Source organism: Eptesicus fuscus, chromosome 10 (genome assembly GCF_027574615.1).
Source record: "Eptesicus fuscus isolate TK198812 chromosome 10, DD_ASM_mEF_20220401, whole genome shotgun sequence".
Taxonomy (NCBI): domain Eukaryota; kingdom Metazoa; phylum Chordata; class Mammalia; order Chiroptera; family Vespertilionidae; genus Eptesicus; species Eptesicus fuscus.
Window position 1 is genome coordinate 5,309,321 of NC_072482.1, and position 27,249 is coordinate 5,336,569.

General features: G+C 57.1%; 1 protein-coding gene across 5 annotated transcripts in view; it reads left to right on the forward strand.

The window, feature by feature from the left end:
- The window catches only part of ANKS1A (ankyrin repeat and sterile alpha motif domain containing 1A), a 182,794-nt gene that overhangs the window by 123,623 nt on the left and 31,922 nt on the right, over positions 1–27,249 (forward strand). For all 5 annotated transcript variants that reach the window (XM_028161275.2, XM_028161274.2, XM_028161278.2 and 2 more), the window contains one exon: positions 25,069–25,135. In XM_028161275.2, the coding sequence (XP_028017076.2) occupies positions 25,069–25,135 (67 nt within the window). The remainder of the gene's footprint in view (positions 1–25,068; positions 25,136–27,249) is intronic.

Consider the following 27,249-nt stretch of genomic DNA (forward strand, 5'->3'; position numbering starts at 1 on the left):
GTGTGTGAGGGGTGTGGGTTCCGTGTTATTTCAGAGGGTGAGTTTCACTAGAACGGGGTGTCCGGCTGGGCATGGGGGGGAGTCTGTCCGCCGTGCCCGGGACCGTGGTTGCCCAGCCTGGGAATGGGTGGTGCATGCAGGCCCAGGTCTGCCTGGGGTCACGATGCCGCGCACTGTGGTGCCTCTGGTCTGTCCTCCTTCCCAGGAAATCTGCCCACTTCATCTCTGGCTCCTGTGGAGCCTGGGAAGTCCAGCAAAACAGGCTGGCTTCATTATACACGCATAGGACAACGATATTTCTATGGTTTTCCTTCAATGAATGGGACCCAGAGAGCCTTAATTTGTTTAGAGCTGTGCTGTGTGGCCAGAGTGGCCACTAATTACCTGGCTAGACAATGCAAGACAGACTTCTTACTAAAAGGTCAGGGAAAGCAATGAATCTGGACCTCACTGGGGCTTCCTTGGGAACCTGTGACCCTCAGCAACGTCACTGGACCCCAGGGTGCCCGCCCCCTCAACGATACGGCCTACAGGCTCAGCTCCGCGTTCCTGAGCTCTGCCTGCCCCGCAGGCTTCCTTTCCTGTCCTGTTCCTTTCTAGCGCCACAATGTGAGTAGCCGGCGGGGAGGAAAATGCTTGTGGCTGAAGATTGTGGGCAGGGCCAGATGCTGAGCCATCTTCCCTGGGCATCCTGCCCTGTCTTGCTCCGGCGCCACAGAGCCCACCGGCCGTAACTCAGGGCGGCCGTTTATGTGTCTGGACAGGTGGAAACTGCCTGCGCTCACTGGGGGCCTACAAATGACAATTTGTCTGACAGTCTGTTCTTGCTGAGCCTGATTTAAGCAGCCAGGAAGCCGTTGTAAACTCGGCTGAAATGGTGTGGTTTGTGTAAATATTTTGGTTCGTTTCCACTTTGGAGTTAGTTATTTTGAGCAGAACTCCCCCCTCCCCCTCCCCCGAGCTCTGGAGTGCCTTGTGTCTGTTCTGCAGTGGCTGTCAGTCCTGGGAGGGCTGCTGGGCGAGCTTCCCTCACCCTCCCCGGCTGGCGGACGGTCTGGAGAAGTGTATCTTCAGGGCTTGGCCGCCCCCTCTGTGCTGGCCCGGGACCTGGGGTGCAGCAGAGGGGAAGGGCACTTAAAGGGCAGCGATTTGCAAACCCCAAGGTCTGGAGCTGTGCTCTGCAAGGGAATATTTGTCTTAACCTTCATTTCTAACCGGAAATGGAATCTTTGTACTCTGGGGAGTTTTTAAAAAGCTATAATACCTGAATGTGGCTGACATTTAAAAGGTACAAAAGAATATAAATTCTTTTAAAGTCTCCCTTTCTCTGTTTCCTCTTCCCAGTGTTTTGAGTATCCTTCCAAAAATGTTTTGTGGGTATATAAGCATAACAGACATGTGGAGTATTTTTCTTTTTAAGATAAAGGGTGCCCCCCTGGCTGGTGTGGCTCAGTGGCTGAGCATCATCCCATGCACCACGAGATCCCGGGTTCAGTTCCCAGGCAGGGCACATGCCCAGGTGCAGACTTGGTCCCCTGTAGTAGAGGGGGTGCAGGAGGCAGCCAGTTGATGTTTCTCTCTCATGGATGTTTCTCTCTCTCTCTCTTCCTCTGCATTCCTCTTTCTAAAATCAATAAAAACATTTTTTAAAAAAGATAAATGGTGCCATATTATATATTCTGTTCTAAACCTTGCTTTTTTCATTTAATATTTTTGTTGAAAATCATTCTAATTAACTATATGAAGTGCTTTTTCTTTTTTAATACCTCATAGAATTCCATAGTATGGATATACTATTATTTATTTGAAAAATTTCTCTTAGATGGACAATTTTGTTGTTGTTTTGTTGACTAATTCTCACCTGAGGATATTTTTTCCCATTGATTTTTAGAGAGAGTGGAAGGAAGGGGGAGGGACAGAGAGAGAGAAACATCTATGTGAGAAAGACATATTGGTTGATTGCCTCCCACACACGCCCTGACGCGGCCGGGGATTGAGCCTGCAACCGAGATACTTGCCCTTGACCAGAAACGTGCCCTTGACCAGAATCAAACTTGCGACCCTTCAGTCTGAGAGTCAACACTCTAACTATTGAGCCAAGCTGGTTAGGTCGACAATTTGATTCTTACTAAGTTTTTACTGATTTTTAAAAGTAATGCTGCAATGCATATCCTTCTTCAGTTATTTGAAAATAAATTTCTAGAAGATGAACAGTTGTGTTAAAGGGTCTTAACTTTTTAATCTCTTTGGTGTACAGGTTGGTAATGTTACCTTGGTATAGTTTTAAAGTGCTGTCTTTCATTATGAGTGAGGTTGGCACTATTTTGTGGGTTCTGCTTGTTCCTTTCCTTCTTCTGGTTTTGTTGTTTTATTGTTGATTCAATCTCTTTCTTTGCATTTGTAGAAGCTCTTTATGTTTGAAGAAATTAGTTCATTATCTGTGATATCAGTTGTCTTTTGGCTTTGTTTATGGTATTTGTTGTGTTTTTTTAAATTTAGGTAAAATTGACAACTTTTAAAAATATGTATTTTTTATTGATTTCAGAGAGGAAGGGAGAGGGGGAGAGAGAGAGAAATATCAATGATGAGAGAGAATCCTTGATTGACTGCCTCCTACACGCCACCTACTGGGGACGGAGCCCGCATGTGCCCTTGACCGGAATTGAACCTGGGACCTTTCAGTCCGCAGGCCGACACTCTAGCCACTGAGCCAAACCGGCTAGGGCTTGACGTAACTTTTTAACATGCAGAAAATAAAAACTTTTATTTAGCCACTCTTTCATTAATGAGTTGTGGATTTTGTGTTCTAGTTAAAAAGACCTTCCCTGCTCTAAAAATTTGTTTCATTTTTTTTATTCTAGAACTTACATGGTTTCACTTTTCAGATTTAAATCTTTGTTTCTTGTGGGGTTTATTTGTATATAAGTAGTAAGGAGCCACCTGTTGACTTTTTACAGCTTTACTGAGGTAAAGAGGTGGGAGGTGCACACAGGATGACTTGACGCACACACAGAGCGTGGAAGGGCCCACGGCAGTGAGCACGCCCCTCGCCGCACATGTGGGCCTTTTGTGTGTGGGAGCGTTTTCGTCCTGCTCTCTGGCAGCTTTCACTTAGAATAGTGTCGCATGTTACACGTGAAATCCTCGGGGTGAAGAAACTCAAGGTTGGGAGCTGACGACTTGCTCACGGTGTTGGAGTGAAGCGTGGGGGAAGCCAGTTGGAGCTGCGGTTCTAGGTCTTGTTGAGGTTGTATTTAGAATACCGGTGAGCAGGCTGTTTGTTCGTTTGGGTGTTAATTATAGTTACTTTTCACTTCCCCTCGTCGGAATCCAAATCTTTACAGCACTAGTTTACTCCCCCCAACTCCAGAGAAAGCCCGTTTTCCTTCCCACTGTTACGGCTCCAAGCACGTCCCCCTGGCGGCTGGCTTCCCTCCTGCGACGTGCAGAATGGCGGGATGAGGCCAGCAAACTCTCTGAGCACGAACTCTGCGTTGCCGTGTCCTCCAGCTGCCTTCTGAACAGCTCTGCGTGTTCTCTGGAAGTGGTCTGTGCTCTGGCTCGGACGCTCCAGGCCCCCGCCTCTGCTGGCTCTCCTGTGTGAAGAAGTCGTGGAAACTGCTTTCTTACTAAAGTCCGTGGCGTGCGCCGCGTCGGCCTGGTTCTGACTCGGGCCATGTGCCCTGTCCTGCGTAGCCGGGGTCAGGTGTTCGAACTTCGCTGTGTCCTCCCGCGCGCAGCCCTTTTGTCTCCTTGCCGGGCACCGCAGTCCCTTCCCGCTCGCTCGGGGCTGCGCTCACACGGCTGCTGTCCTGGCCGCTCGGCGCATCCAGGTCACAGGCGCCTTGCAGGCCTCTGACGACATTGCAGGTCGAGTTGTACACCAGGATGAGATTTTTACTGGTGACCTGGCACCGGTAACGTTCACCAAGGAGGTGGACGTGCCTTCCTACTCTCCTAGAAGATTAAGGCATCCGTTTGTCAGCGAGCCCAAATCAAGGGCCCTTCCAGAGGCCCCTCTCCCCCCCATTCAGGAGGACGTACAGAAAGCCGCTCTGTGAAGTGACTGAGAGCTTCGTCATGTTCCTAAATATTTATAACAATAAAAGAGTGATATGCTAATTAGACCGGACGACCTTCCGGATGAAGCCAGGGTGCCAGGGAAGCCCGGGTCCCGGGTGCCAGAGGGAAGCCAGTGCTGGCAGCGGGGGGAAGGAAGGCCTACTCTTGCACGAATTTCATGCATCGGGCCTCTAGTCTTATATATTTTGTGACGTGTCCTCTGTGCTTCCTGCCTGGGAGACAAAGCTCAGCCTCCCCTCTGTGCTGCTTTTTGGCAAAATCAGTGTAGGTCTTCCCTGCACCCGTCACGGACCAGTGACTGCCCACTCCAGCTAACAGCGTGGCACTGTCCCGGTGCCGGAGGCGCCTGGGGCGTTGTCGGCAGCGGTAGGACTCACCATGACCTCAGTTTGCAGGTGGAGATGCTTCCGCACCAGTTTTCATCGGGAACCAATAGGGTTGATGAGGCCTGGGGAGCCTGTGTTGTATAAATGGCCCGAGCCAGGCCCCATGGAGGGTGTCTCAGCCCTCACTTGCCGTCCTGTGTCAGTCCCCAGGGCCTCCTCCCAGAATCCTCCCCTCCTCCAGTCCTGCTCACCTTCCTGGTGTCGCCTCCCCAAGTATTCTGCTTGCCTCTGGGCTTCCTTCTCTGGTCCGTCTACCGTGGCCCCCTTATCATGTTCCTAAATATTTTGTATATCTCTGCTGACTAAAAACCTTCCCTGGTGCCCATTGCTGGAGTACGTAGTCCGGATTCCTCAGCCTGGACGTCATGGCTCTGCAGAGAATGAACCTGTGTCCAGCTTCTGTACCTGGCTTTCTCTCTCACCTGTACTCTGTTTTCCTGACTCCGGACAATTTTTATACCCACCGTTTCCCTCCACACTTTGCTTTATGGCGTTTCCCTATTGGAATGACTTTCTCCACTTCTTTTGGTTGAAATTCTACCCTTCTTTAAAGCTTGCTCCTTCATTCACTTAACACATTTAAAAAAATATATTTTTTTATTTATTTCAGAGAGGAAGGGAGAGGGTGAGAGAGATAGAAACAATCAGTGATGAGGAGAACCATCAGTCGGCTGCCTCCTGCACACCCCCTACTGGGGATCGAGCCCACAACCCCGGCATGTGCCCTGACCAGGAATTGAACTGAGTCTTCTGGTTCATAGGCCGACACTTAACCACTGACCACATTTTTTTGAGACTCACATTTTTTTGAGAACCTGTGTGCTTGGTAGTTCCAGAAGTGAAATAGTAAACAAAAGAGTCACCCAGCTTTCGAAGGACTCAGAGTTTAAAGAAAGAGGCAGATATTAAACAAGTACAAGCACATACCAGCACTGTCACAGACTACAGGAAGTGCTCGTGGAGAAGAACCACGTGCTGAGGGGTGGGCGGCGGGGGAAGGTCCTGGTAAACAGCGGTGGGACCAGGGTCCGGCTCAGGGAGAGGATGTCACGTCTCTGCCATAAAACCGGCCCCTCCCGGAGGTCAAGGTCGCAGGCGCGCTTCCCGGCTCCTCCGTAGTTCTCACCGCGGGCACGCATTTGGCACAGGCCTGGCTGGTCTTGTTTTGTGCATGGCCTGCCTCCCTGAGCAGGTTAGAGACTTTCAGGGGTAGTGATGACAGTTCGTTTTTACAAGCCCTTGGACTCCCTGGCCCGGAACGACAGTAGAAATGGGAGTCAGCGATGAAAGACCCCAGGATGACGGGGGTCCCGTCTCTCCTGAGAGCTCGAGGTTTGGATGCGAAGGCCTTGCCACCCTGGGGCAGAGACAGCTTCCTTTTTCTTCTTGAGGGAGATATAACATGTCCTTAAATTTTAACTTTTACTTTTTCATTCTCTAGTTACAAGTAATAGCCCTTTTATGCTACAACCGAGGGAATTTAGACAACATGTGGATAATTTGCTTCACAGATGGGAGCCTAGAAATTTATGGATTTCAGGAGAGGTTTATTGCTGATGTTTTATGGATTTCTCCATTTAATAGAATAGCAGCCCCACCTCCATTTCTTTGTGTTGAAAATGTTGCTTTACTAAAACATTCTCATTTAGAAAGGTGGGGTTGAATTTGACATTTAAATGCCAATGTATGTCTTAAGCTAACTCCATTTACTGCCTGCCCGCCCCCTCCATAAAGCACTTCAGCATCTGTGAAGAACGGTGGGAATAGAAGCCCCTCGGAAGTGATACAGCTCTTCCTGCTTCCAGTGTCATACATTTAAGTCAAGAACAGAAATCGGGTTGGCCAGTTCTTGGCCCGAAGCTTTTATGTTAGATTGAGAGGAGCAAAGTGCCGAGCAGACACGGTGTAGTGCGGTGACAGCGCTAGCGCTGCGGGGTGCCCGCCCCTCGGCTCCCCAGGGCGGGCTGCGGCTCCCCAGGGCGGGCTGCGGCAGCTCAGGTGCTCGGCTAAGCACGTCCTCCGCCGGCCCGTGTCTGAGCCATTTGCGGGCTCTCTGGGCCCTTGTCCGGTAGAGCAGAACAGTCAGGTCTCTGACGGGGGTGGTGCTGGCAGAACTGAGGGAGCTTCCCAAAGCCCACTTTTAAAATATTAGAACTAGCTGCGGCCCCAGAAGTCAGGTCCTTGGTGCGTGTCCCGTCGGAGAGGCCTGCCATGCCCGCTGCAGACGGCGCTGGCTCTCTGCTAAGTCCCCCTGAAGGGTGCTTCGTCCTGGGCCGCAGCCCGAGCACTGGGCTCTAAGGCGGAGCCTGTGATGGATGCCTGCGCTGCGCTCGGTGCCCTGGGAGGGGTCACTTGTCGGCGGGCCCGGCAGACTGGGTGCCGCAGCCTGTTCAGCCGGCTCCTGGGGCAGAGCTCCACCAGGTGCTGTCTTTGGCGTCATCGGCGGTGTCGATACCCACAGTGCCTTTGGTCAGCCATTCCACAAAGCCACACTTGCTGGGTCTGGGCCCGGCTGGTAAAAAGTGCGGTCTGTCCCTGGCTGGCGTGGCTCAGTTGGTTAGGGGTTGCCTCCTGCTCTGAAAGGTTGCCGGTTTGGGGGCTCCATCCCCGGTAGGGGGCATGCAGGAGGCAGCCGATGGATGTTCACTCGCACATCTTTGTTTCTCTCTTTCTCTCCCTCTCCCTTCCTCTCTCTGAAATAATATATATATATATATTTATATATATGTTTATTATTATTTTTTTTAAAGAAATCAATTAAAAATATATATTTTTAAAAGTGCTGTCTGCATTTGGATAGCACTGTGTATTCCTACCAGCTTGTGGCAGTGCCCTTTATTAAGTTTAGACATTGCTCCCTACTTGTATTAATTAAAATATATTTCCAGCCCAGCTGGTGTGGCTCCTGAATGTCGACCCATGAACTAGGAGGTCATGGTTCCATTCCCAGTCAGAGCACATGCCCGGGTTGCAGGCTTGATCCCCAGCGTGGGGCATGCAGGAGGCAGCCGATCAATGTTTCTCACCATTGTTTCCATTTCTCTCCCTCTCCCTTCCTCTCTCTCTCAAATCAATAAAAGCATGTTTTTTAAAAAAGTTTTTAATGCATTTCCAAGCCTTTGTAGGCGTAGCGTACTTAGGCCAGTGTCATTCCATTTTGTGTGACGCGGTGTGTGTCTGCCTCTTCAGCGTTGAGCTGGGGAAGGAATGGCAGCCTGTGCTTCACTGGGCTGTGCTTGTTGGAGGCAGCAGATCACCAAGGTGAGGCTCACGTCCCAGGAGAGGAAGCCCGGCTGTGAGCAGAGACGGCACCTGGGAGAGCACAGAGGGCTGACTGGCTCAGCAAGCCCTGCTCCTGAATCCCGGCACAGTGAGGCAAAACACCGCGCAGAAGCGCCAAGGTGGCGTGTTAGACCAGACAGAGGGAACGTTCCCGTCACACGGCAGCAGTCAGCCTGGGGGCGCATCACCCTGTGAGCAGGTGCAAAACGTTGGCTTAGGAACCGGCTCGCGGAGACACGGGCGAACGGCCCTGCCGGCCTCCCGGGAGCCCCCGCGCTGGCAGGGCACAGGCTCGGCCAGCAGGTACGTGTGCGGTGGCAGCTACGGGTCAGGCACGTGCGAGGTGCTGGGTGCGGGGCCTATGGTGAAGGACACGGCTCCTTCTCTCAGGGAGCTTCCCTGAAGGAAGTCGGGGTGCTCCTGGACAGGGAGGGGTAGGGCAGCAGTCTGCAAGTAGGGACTAGGAGCTTGTCTTGATGTGTTTCACTGTTTTTACTTAAGCTTTATGGGTTAGATCAACAAAAATCCCTTCCTAAGTATGCATTTATGTATACCTTTCGTGAGACAGGATGTTTTCACTTGGCCTGGCTTGGCGAGGGACTCGTGCGATGACGGGCGGTGCGTGCCTCCTGCTGCTGCCGATGCTGGGCTCTGCCTCCGCCTGTTCCCTCAGCGCCTCGCTGACCCCCGGGGCTTCGGCGGAGCTGGGCTGTGACTGGTTCTTCACCACCTCCGGCCGGCACGCGCTGATCAGAGGTGGCCAGGCCGGGTTGTCAGACACCAGCAGCCTCACTACTCTTCTTGGTTCCACTGTGATTTGTTGGGTCTCGGTTCCTCCGTCTGTGAAACAGGATAAAGCATTTCCTGCAGGTTCCCGTGGAATCTGCAAGGTCGGTGCGCTGCCTGTGGACGGGGGGGAGAGGCGTGCAGAAGCCAGGCCTCGGGAACAGCGGCTCCCAGGGCTGCCCTTCACGGGGGCTGCCCTTCACGGGGGCTGCCCGCCGCTCCCCCGCAGCGCCCTGCTTTGCATGCGGAGCAGGAAAGCTGTTAGCACCAGGCTCATCTAAACCCCGCCAAGGGGTTGTCAGAGCGTCCTTCATTCCAGGGAGCGGCTCCAGCTTTCCCTCCGCCGGGCGTGGTTAAATGCCATAATCGAACGGGGGGCCAGTTATGGGCCTGGATTTCGTGCTAGGTGCTCTGTGTGCTGCGGTTGGTATGGGACATAGTCCTCTCTACCTCGGCAGCACCTTTCATTGGGGGCCTTTGCTGAATGGGGCTGAGCCCAGGAGGGTCTTGGGGTCAGGGCTGCTGCCAGGGCTGCTTTGATTCACAGTAAAACCTCAGAGCTGGGAGGTTCCCTAAATCTGAGTTGCCACCTTTACAGGTTAGTAAGCAGGCCCCTAGAGGACGTGACCTACCTTTGGTGGTGCCCAAACCTCCGTTGCCTGGCAGCATCTTTGCACAGAGTGGGCACTCGCAGCTGCTGGGAAAAGAGCAGGCCCCGGTCTCCTGGGAGCTGTTTGAGTAACGGAGCTCATTTTGCCGTTTTGGGTTTGAGTTGCCAGCACACCAAACCTGCTCTGCTTCGGCTGCTGATCGAGGGTGTTGGAAGGTCCCTCCATTTGAAACAGACGCCGGCTGGAAAGGTTAACCTGGTGGCTGGCTCTCCCCCCGTCGGTGGCACCTTGAAGCAGTGGTTTTCGGTGTGGCCGCGGGCGGCTGCACCAGCTGCACCTGGGAACTGGTGAGAAATGCGAGGTCCTGGCTGCTCCCAGGCGCTGAGCGAGGCGCCGGGGGGAGCCCAGCCACCAGTGTCCCACAAGCTGACCCGGTGGCCCCTCGCCACGGAAGTGGCAGCCCTGCTTCGAGAGCTCGGTCTCAGCAGGGCGTCCTCCGCGTGAGCAGGCCTGCGGCGTGAGCACGCGAGAACCAAGTGTGGGGGTGCAGAGCACTGGTAGTCGAGTACATTTCATGCAAGTTTTATCTGACACACTTAATCCATCCACGCCAGTTCCTGTGCTGGTGGGAATTAGGCAAGTGAACAGCAGCCCATAGAAACGGCGATGATGAGTATGACGCACACAAGTCGAGTTCTTGTCGTTTCCCCAGTAGCTTTCTGGTGTCTGACAGCAGCTGTGGTGTGAGCAGTTTCGCATTACCTAGATACACACCCTCAGACGCCCAGGGGTACACTTGTTCACCGTTGAAATTTGGCTCCCGTTTCCTAACTGTTGGGTTCCCTGTGACCATCTGTCTTAGGTGGAGGCCCCCCCCCCCCAAATCTGGATTTGGATGCAGGCAGCTTCTTCGGGAGGTGAGCCCAGAAGCACTGTAGGGGAGGGGGAGTGAGAGGAAAGCAAAGCGTAAGGGTTTGTTACAAGGGGGACCTCTGTGGGCCCCGGGCCCGGCCTGCTGGGACCCTGGCAGGTGCCTCAGTTCTCCACGTCCGTGCAGGGAGCCTGGCTATTAATCTGCCACCCAGGTCGGTCTGGGTGAGGGCGGCTCCCTGGGGGGAGGAGGGCAGACACTAAGCCCGTCTGCCCAGGGTGCAGGCTCGAGCTCCAGTGGCCCCAGGGGACCCTCCGAGTTGCAGGGGCTTGCTGTTAAAAACTGTCCCATTGGCAGGCTCAGAGATGATGCTGCCGAGCGGTGCAGGCAGGCACTGACGCACCCGCCCGTGGTCCCAGGCCAGGCCTGCAGGCTCTCCTCGGTGCACCTGGCCCACCGGGTCCCCGAGCACCACCCTGTCTCAGGCTTCTCAGGACAGACCTGCTCCTGGCTGCCGTGCTGGAGGGGCTGTGGGACGCAGGGACTCGGGTCACACAGCAGCTGCCGAGGGGGGTGGCAGGGGGACGGGAGGGGGGGTGCAGTGCGATGAGACTCCAGGTCTTGGGGTCGGAGCCAGGCGGGGCAGGTGGAGTAAATGTGCAACCCCGGTTGTCACTGGGTGTGTGGGCTCCCTTTGCCCTGGGGGAGAAGGGAGAAGCAGGGGTCTGGGCACTGGTAGGCGGAGAGGCAGAAGAGGGACTTAAACGCCTCGCCAGCAAAGCCCGCACGCCCTTTCCCGCCGCCCCACAGCCTGCATCCTGCCCACGTTTGCGTTCTGGCTGATCCGGGCGGGGAGACGGGAGCTGTGCCAGGCCTCCCTGGGGGTCTGTTGGCCTGATGTGGCCGCTTACCAGGCTGGTGAGGATGGAGGAGCCAGAACTTGCATTCTTACCGCGATAATCCTCAGCACAGCCTTGACTGGTCTGCCATGCAGGGGGTGGTGAGGGACAGTGCGCGTGCAGGGTGGTGCTGGTGGGCGGTGGGTTGCCAGCTGCCTTTATTCTGATGATGTCCATCCTGTTTTTGTACTTCGGGTGTCTTTTTATAAAATGGGATAGTTTTCATGTTTACCTAAAGTTCTTTTCCTTTATGCTTTTTATTTTGAAACTAGAGGCCCGGTGCACGAAATTCCTGCACAGGTAGGGTCCCTAGGCCTGGCTGGTGATCAGGGCCTTCTGGCTGCTGGCCAGGGCCTTCCTTCGTTCCACGCCACCCCCTGGTGGTCAGCACATGTCATAGTGAGTGATGGAACTCCCGGTCTCCTGGTTGAATTCCCGAGGGGACACTTTGCATATTAGCCTCTTATATATCTAGAAGATAGATAATTATAGATTCAGAGGAAGTTGCAGAAATAAAACAGAGAGGTCCTTTATTCAGTACCCTTTACCCAGTTTCTGCCGACAACAACACATCACATAGCCCTGGGACTGTCTCGGACCAGGAGGTTGCATCGGTGTGACCTGACCGCAGGCCTCACTCCGGGCGCACCAGCGTTGCACGCGTGCCCTGGCTCTGGCCGCCGTGTTCTGCACAGGTTGGCGCAGCCGCCCCTCTCAAGCAGAGCTGTTCGGCTTCACAGCCATCTCCCTCACACTTCGTCGTGGTAGTTGAAAGTCCTTATTTGCCGTGATGAAAAGTTGGCAACCTTAAACATTCTTGTTATCCCAGCTAGGGGAGGGGGGCGCGGGGCTCACAGACTTGCTAAGTTTAGGGACCACGGCCCTGGGTCCCCTGTTGAGGAGGAGAGCTCAGTGCTCTGCCAAGAGCCGTGTTCCTGAGGGAGGCAGGGCCAGGCCTGCAGGGAGCTGAGGGTGAGGAAGCTCGGTTTCACCTCAGGTCTTTCTCCTTCAGGGCTCAGCTCTCTGGGGCTTCAGTATCTTCGCAGGGGCTGCTCCACGTCCTGCCCCCACCCGCCTGCAGAACCCGTGGGGAGCTCAGCAGAGGCAAGAAGCAAGGGTTAGCCCTTGCTGCCCGTCTCATTGGCTCGGCTGAGTTACTTAACCTCCCTGAGCCTTAGTTTCCCTTCCTGCCTCGTGCGGCCCTCGCCTTCCTGTCCCGGTTTCCACCACCCGGTGCCAAGAGCCCAAGGGCTGAGCTTGCTGATCCCTGTACCGGCTGTACTCACTCAGTCCCACTTCTGGGAGCAAATAATTAAAAGACAAAAACAGGTTAGAGATTTCTACTTCACAGTTTTGACTAAGCCATCCTGTTTATTTTCAACGATGTAGGAGCATATTTGAGATTCTGATACATGTGTGCATGCACATATACACATGCATAGTATATGCATGCACACAACACACATATACACACAAACATACACATGCAAGGATATGCACATGTACATACACATAGACATGCACACAGCCAGAGCGCAGAGATATTTGAGAAAAGCAAATCCCTGCTGATGGTGGTGCAGTGGGCAGTCCACTCCCTTCAGTCTGAACGTACTTTCTCTGCACCAGATCGATTGTTGCTCGAGCACTGGGCTGTGTAAGAGGTAGACTGAGGAGCCACGGCTCCCCGCACCTCAGTGAAAGTGGAGCTGGGGAGCCCAACCTGGAACCCCTGACCTTTTGCTCTGGACTCTCGTGGCCTCAGCAAGCTTCCCTTCGCCCGTTCCTCTCTCCACAGCCGAAGGGTTGGCACACTGGTCAGGCTGCCTGCCCGTCCCCCACTCCCTTCCCCCCCCCTCCCGGAGCCTGGAGGAAGGACACAGGTGTCGGTGGTCTCCGTTTCTCTGGTTTTGGAATAAGCACACAGCCCTTCGCAGTGCTGACTGCCTGCTGAGCAAAGCGGAAGTGGGAACCTGGCTGCCTGTAAGTGGGCAGCAGAGGCGAGGCTGTGACCTCACTGGGAGAACTGAAAGTGGGGGGGCCCTGGCTCTTCCTCAAACAGGAGCACACTCGGGCTTTCCTTGGCTTCTCCTGACGTCGCCCTGAGACTGCAGCTCCACTCCTTCCCGCAGGGCCCTGCCTCTCGCAGGCCCCTCGCGAGCAGCTCTTGGCGGCGAGACTCTTGGTGTGGCTGCTGGGGAGGCCCGGTGCAGGCGAGGCTGGGATGGTCTTCGCGGGCAGTGGCCCAGGGTCCCGGTGCAAAGGTCACCCGGAGGGAGAGGGCAGCGTGGCATCTTCCTGCCTTCCCTCCCGGCGTGCCGCTGTCCCGGGCTCTTCTGAGAGAATGTACTTTGCAGCTGCGGCTGGCAAGGCTTCCGTGGCAACGCGCCCGGGAGTGCAGGTCCACAGGGGCTGGGGGGGGGGGGGGGGGGGGCTCCGCGGAGGCTGCTTTGGAAGGTGCTCTTGCTGTCGCCCAGTGAGCTTGTGTCCTGAACGTGAGGTTTGGCCCACAGAGGGAGTGGATATTCTCAGGAGTCCCAGAAGCCCGTGACCTCGCCGCCGCCCGCCGAGATGCAGGCCTTGCTGCTCTCCTTTCCCAGGGCTGCTTCCTCACCTGGGTCCTTCCCGCGCCTCCCCTTCCTCTCCAGCCAGGGAGCCCCTGGCCCTGAGCTCTGGCCCAGAACCCATTGGGTTACTTCAGGCACATCAAGTTGTGCTGCTGCCACGAGGCCAAGAAAGAGGGGCGGGTCTGTGTTGTGTGGGAATACTGACGGGTGGTCAGCCAGAAGGAGGGCGGGGGGCGGGCGGGGGAGCATTAGTCCAGGAGGTGGCCTTTAGTTCCGTGTATCAGCCGTGTTCTAGGTCTGAAGCTAGGCATGTGGACAGGCCGTGTGTGACTGTTATTGAATCATAATATTGTAAACCAGACTCTTGGAATCTAAGAAATGTTTTACCTTTTAAAAAGGGGAGAACACGGTTCCTGTGCTGAGGTCAGCACGGGCTGATGGAGAGGCTATTGCTGTAGGAACTCAGGGCCGCGGTGGGGGGTTCACCTGGAAAGAGGCCACGCACCTGCTGGGAAGCACCCCTCTCCCCTCTCCTGTCCTCTTGGGGAAAATCTCAGATCCGAGCAAGATGTACGCCACGAACAAACCCCTCCCTGGGAGTCGGAGGAGCTGTGCCACGTCGCTGAAGCTCCTCGTGTGCTTCTCGCTGGGTCTCGACCACGCCTGCCCCGTGCTCAGTCCTGCTGGCCCCACGGGAAACACAGAGGAGGCTCCCGCGGCCCGTGCGCATGGCAGGGCCAGCACCGCCGCGAACATGCTTGTGTGCGGTGTCCGTTCGGCCGGCACGGCGGGACTGCCCTGCCGCGGGTTTCTAACGCCGAGCTCGATGCAGCCAGCCCAGGCTGCTGGCAGGGCACCGGCCTAGCAGACCAGGCCGTGTCAGCAAACGTGTTACCGCATTTCATCCCCTCGCCAGCCCGCGAAGCAGGTGTCATTCCAGTTTACAGACCAAGTTCAGGCAGCTTATGTGCTTTTCCAAAGGGAGAGACCCCGCATAAAGCCTTGCTCCGGCTCTGAAAACGTTCCGTTAGACCACACGGCGTGGGAGAGCGCGGGCCGAGCTGGTCCTGAGGGAACGACAGGTGAGGAGCGGGCTGCGGAGGAGGCAGAGGCCTGCCCGGCTCAGGCTCGGTGTCGGCACAGCCAGAACGTCGGGTAGGGGCAGCTCCATCGTCAGGCCTCCAGCCGGTCAGGCATCTCGTGCTCTGTTGTCCGGACTCCTGAGCTCAGCTTTCCTACCCGCGCATGGTGCTCCTCCACGCACCTGTCACCCACAGGGAGCATTTCCACGTGTCGTGTCCTCCGTGGTTACGTTTGGGGGCAAAAGGACGCTGTTCCATAATGTTTTCCTCCTGCTGGGCTGGGGCAGGACAAGGCACAGACTGCTTCCTGCCTCAGGCTTCTTCGTAGGATGCCCTTGAGCATCACAGCACATCTGTGAGTCTTCTGGACTCCAGCTGCTTTGCCTCTCTGCCCCGTGATCTGCCAGGGGAGGTCAGGGGGCCGGGGGGAGGGGAAGGTCTTCATAGTTAACTCGTGAGCCTCCGGCTCCGTGCTCCCAGCTCCAGGCCAGGGCGGGCTGAGGGCGGCTCCTGCTCACCCCGCTGACCTGTGTGAGGGGCCTCCGGGTTGATAGCATGTCAGTGCCCGTGCCGTGCTAATGCCTTTGGTCTGTAACCAGACGATCCCAGGACCCTGGCGGGCTGGCCCTGGACCGTGAGTGACAGTGATCAGTGAACGCAAAAGGCATGGTTCGAAGAGGAGCCGCGATGTGGGGAGTCACCGGGAGTTGTTCCCGCCCTCAGTGGAGAGACGTTTTAGGAAAAGCAGACAGAGCGGGGTTCTGTGTCTGGAGTGAAAGTGGTTTGAGGATCCTGCCCGGGCAGCTGCGGTGTTGGTGGCGGATGGCCTTACCAGACACTGCAGCTCCCCCTGGGGCTCTCTACGGCCAGTGGGACGGGTTGTTTAGTTAATTACAAAACTCGGTTAAAGGGAGCGGTCGCTTTTTAAAAATATATCTATTTCTTTCAGAGAGGAAGGGAGAGGGAGAGAGAGATAGAAAGAAACATCAGTGAAGAGAGAGAATCATTGATCAGCTGCCTCTTGCACGCCCCCTACTGGGGATCGAGCCCACAACCTGGGGATGTGCCCTGACCGAGAATCAAACCTGTGACCTCTTGGTTCCTGGGTCGACGCTCAACCTCTGAGCCACACCTGGCTGGGCAGGAGAAGTCATTTTTAAAAAGAATACAGACAATTTAATTTACCCAAACAAGTAGGGGTGCATCCCAGCCTATTGATGTGGGCTCCCCACATGGACCTACACGGACAGCTAATTCCGAGTCCTCTGTCCTGTCACACGAGCCATATCCACAGCACATCAGTGATTTAAACTCCAGTTTGAGTTCTTAAACGTAAAGCCAGCCCTGGCAGGTGTGGCTCAGTTGGAGCGTCTCCCCTACACCAGAAGGCTGTGGGTTCGATTCCCGTTCAGGGCACATACCCAGGTTGCGGGTTTGATCCCCAGTTGGGCACGTGCAGGAGGCAAAAGCAAAGCAAGCATTTAGCTACTTGTGATGCAGTCTAAGTACAGAACTCATTTAGGATTTTTTACATTTCTCTAACACTTAATTCAAGAACGCATTTTTAAAGAATGATCCCGTTATTAAGTCTCTTCAAAGTATCTACTTGGTTGTTACAGAAACAGCTCTTGTTACATTCACTTATTTCATCACTTATGTAATGTTTAATTACATTTTCTCTTTCCATCAACAAATACAACCATCTTACACAGCGTTGGAAATGCCCCAGCTGACTTGTCAAGCGGAACGCGGGGGGTCGGGGGAGCAGCAGGCCCTGGTGCGTGAGAGAAGCCTGCCGGCTGCCAACCCGCCCGAACCCACCCGAGTTGGTGTGGTTTCCTGAGGGAATCGTGGCCTGCAGGTAGCTGACTGGTCGGTCGGGGAAGCAGCGGCCGTGGGCAGCCTTGCAGGGTGGGTGCTGTGTCTGTCACAGGTGCCCGTGCTGGTTCCAGTCTCCGCCCGCCCGCCCGCTGCCCGGAGCCTCCAGGCCTCACCTGCCCCCGCGGGAAGGGCAGGAGTGGGCCTGCGCTGGGACCCCGTTCCCTCTCGCTCTCGGTATTGTCCTCGTTCTTACAAGGAGCCTCCCTTCTCGGGGCGTCACCCCGCCCGGAAAGGTGGTGTCCTGGCCGCGGCCTCCCGCCGAGTGGCCCGGAAGCAGCCGCTGGTCACACGCACGTTCTCAGCATTGTCTGCCAGGGGAGGCCCTGTCCCGCACGCTTGTCCTTTAAAACACACACACACAGGAACCTGGGTCTTGATGAACTTGTTTTTTAGGTAGAACTCTGTTTATTTTGGCACCAGATGAGTGTGAATCAGGACTGCAAACCCTTTCCGATCTCACATCACGGACTGTTCGCCGGCAGCTGTGGCTGTACAAGGGCTGCGGGTGGTTCTGGGTGTGAGGCAGCGGCCACGTGGGCACCGAGGGAAACCAGTGGCCTGTGGGCTCAATGACCTCTTGTAAGAAGGTCCTTGGTGCCGCTGCTGTGGCCCCGGCCATGGCAGGGACCCGAATCTCCAGGAGCCGCGCAGACGCAGCAGCTCTCAGCGCTGTGCTCACGGCGCAGGAGCCGCTTCACCCTGGGGAGATGCCTTTCAGGGCATGAGGCGGCGCACGGAGACCGTGTCCTTGACGGAGCGCAGAGCCTGCGCAGACTCGTGTCATCGTGCCTTACGGCTGTTAGGCTCTGTCCGCACCGGCGCCCACCACGACTCTGCCCGTCGCCAGCTCTTCCAGCAGCTCTGTGTGCATGTGTCCGCTTCGCCTGTGAGGAAACGGGGCCTGAGGCAGAGAGGTCATTTGTCCACAACAGTGATCCCCCGGGGAGGGCGTTTTTCACACTTTAGAGAAAAGGAAGTTGAAAAAAGATTAAGTGACCTGGCCCAGGTTCCACAACGAATTCAGTGGATTTTGAACTCATGTTTCTTACTCCAAAGTCCTCATTTTCCCCACCGCTCCCACGGCCTTGTCAGTGGTCTGGCCCACATGTTGGAGCTGTACCCTGAGCCCTGACAGAGCAGAGGCGAGGCCCTGAATACGGTGGGTGCGGGGGTCAGGGCACTGGTTGCGTGTTTCCAGCCTGTGACCATGGGCGCTCCGTGTTTCTTCTGATGCTCGGTTTTCTCTTCTGTAACATGGGAAGAATCCTCGCCCTCCCGGGCGGGTGTGCAGATGAACCGAATCCGAGGGAGGGAGGCATGAGCTGGTGTGCAGTGCCAAGACCCGTGGGGGAGCCAGCCCTAGGGCCAGACCCGCACCCCCACCCCCCCCCACCCCCAAGGCTCTGTGTTAACACTGGTCAGAGCACTTTCCAAAGGGAAGTTCAATTCTCAGCAAAGGTGACCTGCAGCCGTGCGCTCTCAGCACGTCACACGCCTCGCCCTGGCGCCTGCGGTGCCTGCGTGTGCACTTGGTCTCCTCCTTCATCGCTTTCAGGCTGTAAAGGAGGCGAACGCGTCCTGCCAGCCTAGTGCTGCCCACGGAGGGAGGGGTCGGTGTCTGTTAGCCCCACTAGCCTGAGCCCGTTTCCGCCCCCCCCCCCTCCCCGCCCTGGACGGAGCGCTGAGGGAGCTCTGACTGTCAGGACTGGTCACCCGTCTGGCAGAGCGAGCACGCCAGCCGAGAGGCTGTGCCGCGAGCCCCGGGCGCTGTGCCGGGACAGCGGCGGCAGCCTCCTCCTGCCTCGTGTCCGTGGCCTGTGGGCACGTCTCTCTTATTAGCGTGTTGAGCAGAGTTCCTTAGAAATGAAACGCAAACCAAGGTTGAGCTTATAATTTCTTTTTTCTCTAAGAGATTTGGCTCTGAAAGGTTTTTCCCCCAGTATTTTATTCTGAAAAAAGGTGAACATTCAGAAAACTGGGGAGAGGCTGGAAGAGTGCATGCCTCCATCCCCGCCGAGAGCCTCGGCTCCAGGTAGCTGTGCGGTACTTGCTTTGTCTCGTGTCTTTCCATAGCGCAGCCTACTTAAAAACCCGTTATTCCCCATGCATTTCAAACATGCAGACGTAGGTACATTTCATCCTTAAACATTTTATAATGTCTGGCATGAACCAGCGTTCAATATTTTTCTATAGTTGTTTGGGGGAGGCGGTAAATTTATGCAGAGTTAAGTGCATAAATCTTAAATCTACCATTCCCTGAGTTTTGATCAATACATACATTTGTGTGACCAGGTTTATCCCAAGATATGGAAATTATCCCCACCCACCCAGTCCCCTCACGCCCCCTCCGCTCAGTGCCTGCCCCTCCGCCCAGGGCCTCCGGCGTTCCCGCGCCGCGGACTCTGCCTCTCGGGCTTCGCGGAGACGGACTCACTGCAGCGTGTGCTCCGTGTGGGGCTCATCTGAGGGATGTTAGCTGGTGCTTTAGCGTGACGTTTGGGGGCTCTCTCAGCGTCATTTACCCCGCTGCTTCCCGAGTTCAGAGCTGCTAGGGAAGCTGCAGGACCCCCGGCCAGGATGGAGGCTGGCGGTGTGTTTGTATCACGTAGATGCAGTTTTTGTTTGACATCGTAAATACATGAGCTTGGTGCTCAGAGTTCCGCACCTGACAACCCTGGTGCCACAAGGCAGGTGTCCCCTGCGGCATCGGAGCCGCGGAGGGCATCGGCCCCTTTCCCGGCCACACTGCTGAGGAAATGGACGCGAGGGGGAGCTTGGGGTGTTTCCTGGGGCTGGTTTACCGGGTAGCCAGGCTAACAGTCAGTGCGCTGGGGTGCCCTGCGCATGTGGGAGGGCGGGGCCAAGGGGCGGCTTGGGGGCATTGGTGAGAGAACCCAGAGGCCCGCGAGGCTGGTTGCCCGGGTCCGAGGGGCCTGCAGCCTTTCTGAGGCTTGTGTGCCCCCACTCCCACCCCCAGGAAGCCTGCTCCGGGATGGAGAGTAGATTGTGCAAACTGGACTAGAACCCAAATACATAATCCTCATTAAACTTTTAGATTCTTGTCCCACTTTTTTTTTTTTTTTTTAATATTTCTTTATTGATTTCAGAGAGGAAGGAAGAGGGAGAGAGAGATAGAAACATCAATGATGACAGAGAATCATTGATTGGCTGCCTCCTGCACGCCCCCTACTGGGGATCGAGCCCACAACCCGGGCATGTGCCCTTGGCCGGAATCGAACCTGGGACTCTTCAGTCCGCAGGCCGATGCTCTATCCACTGAGCCAAACCGGCTAGGGCATCTTGTCCCACTTTTTAAAGCCAGGACTTGGCACACAACCCAGGGTGATGTGGCGAGCAATAATAACGTTCATTGCAATCTAGGTCTCCCAATGTTTTTTCTTCTCCAGCAGTTTCTGGGGCTTTGAGTTAAAGATTGCCGTTCTGAGAAGGCCATTCGGCAGGTCAAGTTGTGGGTCGGGCGTGAGCACCTGCGGGTCAGGACAAGGCCGGCCGGCGACATGGGTGAGAGACGCCTTGGGAGCAAGGCCCTGCCTTGGCCTCCGAGAGGGATGGGAGGGATAACGTGGGGAGGGGGAGAGGAGGTTAGAGACTCGACTGTGACCAGTGACGGTCCTCACTCTACTGTCTGAGGGGCCAAGCACAGGCCAGCACGCCGGGCCTTCGGCGAGGACGGAGCCCGGTGGTCTCTGTGTCACAGGAAAGGGGGTGAGATGGGGTGGGACAGTTACATGGTCACAGCCCGAGTGCCCTGTGATGAGGCCTATGAAGCTGAGACCCCAGCGCGTCTGTGGAGAAGGGGCAGGATCGCCACCCTGCGTGCTTCGGGGTGTCTGGGACCCGCCGTGAAACAGCTCACCAGGGAAGCACCAGTGCAGTGTTTCTGGGCGGGTCTGATGGTAAATGTTGGGGGCAGAGGAGACGTGGAACTCCAGGCGCTAGGAGACTGCGGCGTGTTCTCCGAGTGGTGGGACGGCCCCAAGGGGCTGGCAGCTCCCGGCCCGGGCAGGGGGTTGGAGGGAGCGTCTGACATCAGGAGCCACAGCTCATGTGCCCATTTGCACAGAAGGCAGAAGGAAGGCGATCCCTTCCCCTCCTCCGCTGCACTGGCCTCTGCTCACAGGCAGGCCGACCCGCTCTGACGTGGCTACGGCTGGGAGCCCCTGCCGCTCACCTTTCCACGCCCTTTTCCACGCCCGAAGGAAGGCTGCCCTCGGGCCTGTGGCTCTGCTGTGGACCGGCCTGCCCAGCACACCTCCTGGCACACAGAATGCCCTCAAAACCCCGGGGGAGCACTCTTCCCTCCAGCTGCTCCCCCCTCCCCCCGGAAAGGGGATCTTAGTCCGAGGTGCTCCTGGCTGCAGTCCTGGTGGTGACGAATGGGGGCCTCTCTGCACAGAATCCCCTCCCGGTGCAGCCCGTGGGCGACCAGGATTCCGTGTTCCAGGCACTCAGACCTCCCGTGTTTGTTTTTGGTTTTGTTTTCAGACACAAAGGGAACGATTTTATACAGCCCGGGGGTGGGGGGGCAGGGGGCACATAGGGAGTGCATTTTATACAGCCCGGGGGTGGGGGGGGCAGGGGGCACATGGGGAGTGCATTTTATACAGCCCGGGGGTGGGGGGAGCAGGGGGCACATGGGGAATGCATTTTATACAGCCCGGGGGTGGGGGTGTGGGTGGGGGGCGGGGGGCACATGGGGAATGCATATTATACAGCCCTGGGGGGTGGGGGTGGTGAGGATACAACCATCCTGAGGACTTTGTAAAAATGGAATGTTTCCCAACATGAGTCCATTATGGCGATAGCCTCAGGCCCTTCCTTACCGACACACACAAATTCCCTCATCTAGTTGGTGGGAAGTGCAGTGTGACTGTGCCGTTGTTTCCCGTCTCTCTCCAAAACGACACTGGTTCTGAACAGGAGAGAAGAGAGCATTGAGCTGAGCCCTCCCAGCACCCCCTTCCCCTCACCCCGCCCCCCATTCCTGGGAAAGCAGCCTAAATGGTTAAACTGCACAGAATTTAGATCAGATCAGAATGGCATCTGCCCTCTGACCGCTCCTCTTCGTCTAGAGTGACTGAGTGACTGAATGACCGCATCCCTCTCTGCTGGTTCTGGCCGGGAGGGGGAGGGGGCGGGTGAACAGGGAGAGACCATGTGGCCCAGCTCCTCCCCGTCTCCCAGGCCGGGCAGGACCACGCCCCAGTCTGTGCCGCGTTGCCAGGGCCGGGACCTGCCAGGCTCTGAACAGGCAGGACGGCCGCACTGCCCCTTCCCTCCTGGCCCTGAGCGTCCGCCAAGGCCGGAAGCCGCTCCTCTGTGAACGAGGCCCTCAGCGGGGCTTGTGCTGCAGGTCACAGCACAGCCCCCTTTCCAGGGGGTGGGACTGTCCTGAGTCCTCACCGCCCGGGGCCTGTGGGGCCTCTCCTGGCCCTTGTCGGGGGCCTAAGGGTGTCTGGGCAAGCAGGAGGCGCAGGGCATCCAGCCCAGTCGCTGTGACTTCCGAAGGCCCTTTGGCACAGTCTCGTGAATGAGGCAGCCAGGAGGTGTGGATTGGAGAGGCCAGCTGGTGCCTTGGATATTAGGTGATGCCAACCGTGAAATATGCCCTGTGGGCGACCACTTCACCTCAAAGGACACCTGGAGTCTCCTCCCTTTCAGCTCCTCCACCCTTGACCCTCTGCGTGGCCTTGAACACGTTGCCGGCTCTAAGCAAGTGGAAACCACTCATATTTCTCCTTATCTGCTCTCCTCCCGACACCCGTTGGCTGGAGGAGGGGTGCCTGGGTAAGGACCCGTCACCCACATAGGATAACGTGTTCTATAAACGTGGAAAGGGGACAGGAAGTGGCCTTGAACACGTTGCCGGCTCTAAGCAAGTGGAAACCACTCATATTTCTCCTTATCTGCTCTCCCCCCGACACCCGTTGGCTGGAGGAGGGGTGCCTGGGTAAGGACCCATCACCCACGTAGGATAACGTGTCCTATAAACGTGGAAAGGGGACAGGAAGTGGCCTTGAACACGTTGCCGGCTCTAAGCAAGTGGAAACCACTCATATTTCTCCTTATCTGCTCTCCCCCCGACACCCGTTGGCTGGAGGAGGGGTGCCTGGGTAAGGACCCGTCACCCACGTAGGATAACGTGTCCTATAAACGTGGAAAGGGGACAAGAAGGCTCATCAGCAGATACGTATTGTGTGCCACTCTCCCAGCTTCCTGGCTCGTCGTCTGATTGGGTAGCCAGGCTTCACCTGGCGCTGACGTGGCACTGCGTGCAGCCTGGGGTGGGGAGCAGCCTGGGGTGGGGAGCAGCCAGGGGTGGGGAGCAGCCAGGGGTGGGGAGCAGCCAGGGGTGGGGAGCAGGCTGAGGTGGGGAGCAGCTTGGGGTGGGGAGCAGCCTGGGGTGGGAAGCAGCCTGGGGTGGGGAGCAGCTTGCTGGAGAAGAGCCTTCCCTGTGGAGGCCGGGTGCTCTGGGGAACGGCGGGACCCCTGGGTTGAAGTTAGAAAAAGGGTTTAAGTCGTGAAAAGATAAACGTTTTAAATCGGTGTTTTCTGCAAACAGGGTGAATTGACTGGGGCAGTTAGCAACTGCCCGTCTCGGGACGGCCTTTGCAAAGTCAGAGGGCGGGTAGGAACCGTGTGGTCTGGGCCTGTAAGGATTCTCGGGGTAACTAGCAATTACTCTACGGGTGGACTGCACCTGTGAACAAAGGTGCGTGTAGGACAGTATTCGCTGTGGCCCTGCTTACCATGAGAAAGACCGGAGACCACACGCGCCCGGCAGGGCCTGGTAAATAATTATGGCACAGCCACACACGGGATGCTGTACCTCATCCATTTAAAATGTTTCCTTTTCTTAAAGTTCTCTTCTGTGGGAAGAATTCCAAGGGGTAGTATTAAATGGAGATGGGATATAGTATTAAATGCCTCCATCAGTGGGGAGGTGGGACCCATTCGTAGATTTGATTACATGCACGTGGACAGATCCAGAGGCTACTGGAGAGACTGGTTATACAGGTGTGGACAGATCCAGAGGATACTGGAGAGACTGGTTGTACTGGTTTCCTCCGGAGAGAAGAACTAGGCCGGGCGGGCAGGAGACTTTTCTCTGAATGAATATGCTTTGTACCTTTTGAATTTTGAATCATGTGGATGTATTACCTGTCAAAAAATAAATGTGAGGAAAATAGGTTTTGACACTTTAAAGGTAAGTTTCACTGGGCCAGAGCATTCCGACACCTGAGGGACACGGAAAGCTAACTGGCCTTTTATTGAGCTGCTTCTGTGAGCCAGGGCTTCGGCCAGATGCTTTACGTGCCCGCTACTCCTGGTCCACACAACCCTTCGTGGGAGGTAGGACCGCTCCCTGCTTTACAGACTGAACACGGAGGCATTGGTGCCCACCAGGGCCGTTCCCTCGCACCGTGCTGCCTGCTGAGGGGCGGCCTTGAGACGGCGGGGCCAAGGATCAGGAGCCTGTGGGTGCTGCTTCCTCAGCCCCTGCTCCGCCGTCAGCTGTCCTGGTCCCTTGGCTTTTGCTGAGCCCAGGATGGAGCTCGCAGTGTGTGCAAGCAGGCAGTCATTTCTGCAGCTGGAGAATGCCTCCTTCCTGGCTGCCCGGGGGGTGGGGGGGGTGGGGGGGCGGGCAGGGCGGGCTGCCCTGAGCTCTTCTGCCGGGCGTGAATGTGCCAGCTTTGTCTGCCAGCTGCAGGCTGGCTGGAGAGCGGCTGTTTTTCTGATTGTCAGACCCAGGCTCCTCGCTGGCACTCAGAGGAGAGCCTCCAAGCTCTGGTACAAAAGGTTCTCTTCCCATTTCTTTGGGAAAAGAGCAAGTGAATGAGCTCATTGTCACTGCAGCCCAGAAAGGAGCAGGGGAGGAGGAGAAGGTGGCCCCTCGCTGCCCAGGCCTGCCCCTGGCCAGGTGTCCTGGGGTGGGGGGCTTGGGTCTGGCTCGGGGTGACCAAAGCCAGATGGCTGGGACAGGGGGTCCATACCGGGCCAGCGCTGCAGACACGAGACGCCTTGAGACCAGCCGTCGGCTGCGGTCCCGAGGACAAGTGTCTGGCCCTTCGCACCCCTGACGCTGAGCTCTGTCCGGATTGCTGGCCTCCGGGGAGCAAAAGGCCCTCCTCTCAGGGTTACGGGCTCGCTCCGCTCTGGAAAGCGGCCGCACCTCAGTGGGCGGTCATGCAGTATCGGTGATCTGTTGAGGGCTTTCGACTTGCCACTGCTCTGGGCACAGGGGCACTGCCTGCGACGAAGCTGGCCGCCTCTCTCGTGGCCTGGCATGCCAGCACGTGCAGGGAAATGTGCCATTCTGGCTGCCCTACCTCCCTGCCCCCCTGCCCCGTCCTGCCTGGTCCGGGGGAACTGGGGAGTGAGGTCCACGTGCCTTGGAAGAGCGGCTCTTTGGCGTCTCCACCCGCTCACGCCCTTCAGAGCATGTCTTCAGACCCCCCCCGGCTGTGGCCACTGTGGGCTTCTCTCCGGCTGCGGAGATCCTGCTGCCTTGCAGGTTGGTGCTCCCGGAAGAGCCCGTAGGCCTGCCCGGTGCTGAGCCCGAGCCTGACGGCCTCTCCTTTCTGTGCCTCTTCCGTTTCAGATCGAGAAAATCATGAGCTCTATTGGAGAAGGGATTGACTTTTCCCAGGAGCAGCAGAGGATCTCAGGTAGGTACCGCCGCGTCTCCCGCGCACACGGGCCTTGGCGCCCTTCCGCCCCGGTTCCTCTGGCCCCGAAGGTGGACCCCGAGGGGCGAGAGGTCAGCCTCAGGCCGCGGCAGCTCCTTGTCCGACAGCCCCGCTCGCTGTCCTCTGGAGCCGTGCTCCTCTACGTGTCGGAGGGGGATGTGTGCCAGTGCGTATCCGTCTGCCTGTTCAGAACGATTTTTCTTCATGAGCAGCCGGCACTCTTCTTGTCTGAATGTAGGCTTTCTCCGCGTGGCTGACACCGGAGCTTCTCGGGGTTGGAGTCCCACTGGCGGCCTCGCCCAGCCCAGCCCGGCCGCGGGCTGGGAGCCGGCATCTCCCCAGAGGTCGGTTTTGCTGCTTCCTCCTGTGTCTCTCTCCATTTCTGTCTCCTCAGTCCCCGTCTTTTTCTCTTCAGCTCACTACTACTGTGGGTGTTCTTCCAGCTCAGAGCCCCAGCGGTGAGGTCTGCCTCTCCTTCCCTTGGAACAGGGGCCAGGGAGTTCTTATCTGAGCTGCTGTCCTTGATAACAGAGTCGTGGCTGTTACTTTCTCAGGTCAGGTGACACTTTCAAAGGTGCCTCTCAGAGCAGCGCTCACGCTCCTTCCCCCCAGCACCTGCAGGCCCCCCGCCCCCGCCCCCCCCCCCCCGCCCGGCCTCTACCCCTTACAAGGGGAGGCCTCTCTGCACCGAAGGGATAGGCTTCCTCACTCGCTCGGAGGCTCCTTCCAGGGCTGACCTGTTGGCCCCAAGTGACCTCTGGTTCCTCGTGGGCCTCTGGCCCTGGCGGGAAGTCTGGTGGGTGGGGGCGCGTGTGCACGTCGGGGAGAAAGGACCAGCTGAGGCATGGGCTTGTGGAGGGAGTACCCCGGCCTGGGTTCAAATCGTGGTTCTAGCTCCGTGTGTCTCAGACAAGCCACTAGGCTCTGAGCCCCACTCCCGCCATTGGCCTGACAGTCCCTACACATAGGTTGTGGGGCTGAGTGATGTGTGCAAACACTCGAGCTGAGAGGCACTCAGTAAACAGTGGCTGTGCTTGCTTCCACCCCTGAAGCCCCTGCCGACTCGTCCGGAGAATGCCCGGCTTGTCTCCGCCATTCTCAGACGGGGTTCCAGGGGCGCCCTCCCCGCAGCAGCCTTGCTTCCCGGGGTTCCAGCAGGGGCCCAGCTGGCTTTGGTCTGTCTTTGTCTGTCTTGGGTTGCGGAGGGTCCACAGAGGCGCTCTCTGGCTTGTGGCCCTGTCTGCAGGCACCTGCTGCTCTCGACCTGCAGCCTCACGCTCGGCTGTAGTGTGCAGGCCCGACCAAGGGTCAGGTGTCTGAGGGACAGAAGTTTAGGGCTGAGACCAACACCGCTGCCCTTTCAGAGCTCTGCCAGGGATGGTGGGCACCTCCAGGGATGGTGGGCACCTCCAGGGATGGGTGGGCACCTCCAGGGATGGGTGGGCACCTCCAGGGATGGTGGGCACCTCCAGGGATGGGTGGGCACCTCCAGGGATGGTGGGCACCTCCAGGGATGGTGGGCACCGCCAGGGATGGTGGGCACCTCCAGGGATGGGTGGGCACCTCCAGGGGTGGTGGGCACCTCCAGGGGTGGTGGGCACCTCCAGGGATGGTGGGCACCTCCAGGGATGGGTGGGCACCTCCAGGGATGGTGGGCACCTCCAGGGATGGGTGGGCACCTCCAGGGATGGTGGGCACCTCCAGGGATGGGTGGGCACCTCCAGGGATGGTGGGCACCTCCAGGGATGGTGGGCACCTCCGGGGCTGGGTGGCTGACAGTTCAGCCGAGGCCGGTCTTGCTCAGGCACCCCTCTGTATCAGAGGGGCCCCACCTCCCGGTGCTTGGGAGCTTGGTTGTGCAGTCACCTCTCAGCGTGGCTCAGTCAGAGATCGGCTGCACCTCTGGCAGCACAGAGGAGCCCTTGTTCTTGCCCCCATGACCCATGTGAGGGGTGGGAGTTGGTTGGTCCTGCTACCCCCTAGGTTTCTGGATCCCAGCTCGGTCTTGCTTTCATACTCATTGGGTTGACTCCTCCTCATACCCCAGCTTAGGACGTCAAAGGCAGGCTCCCAAGGGTGACCACTGGGACAGG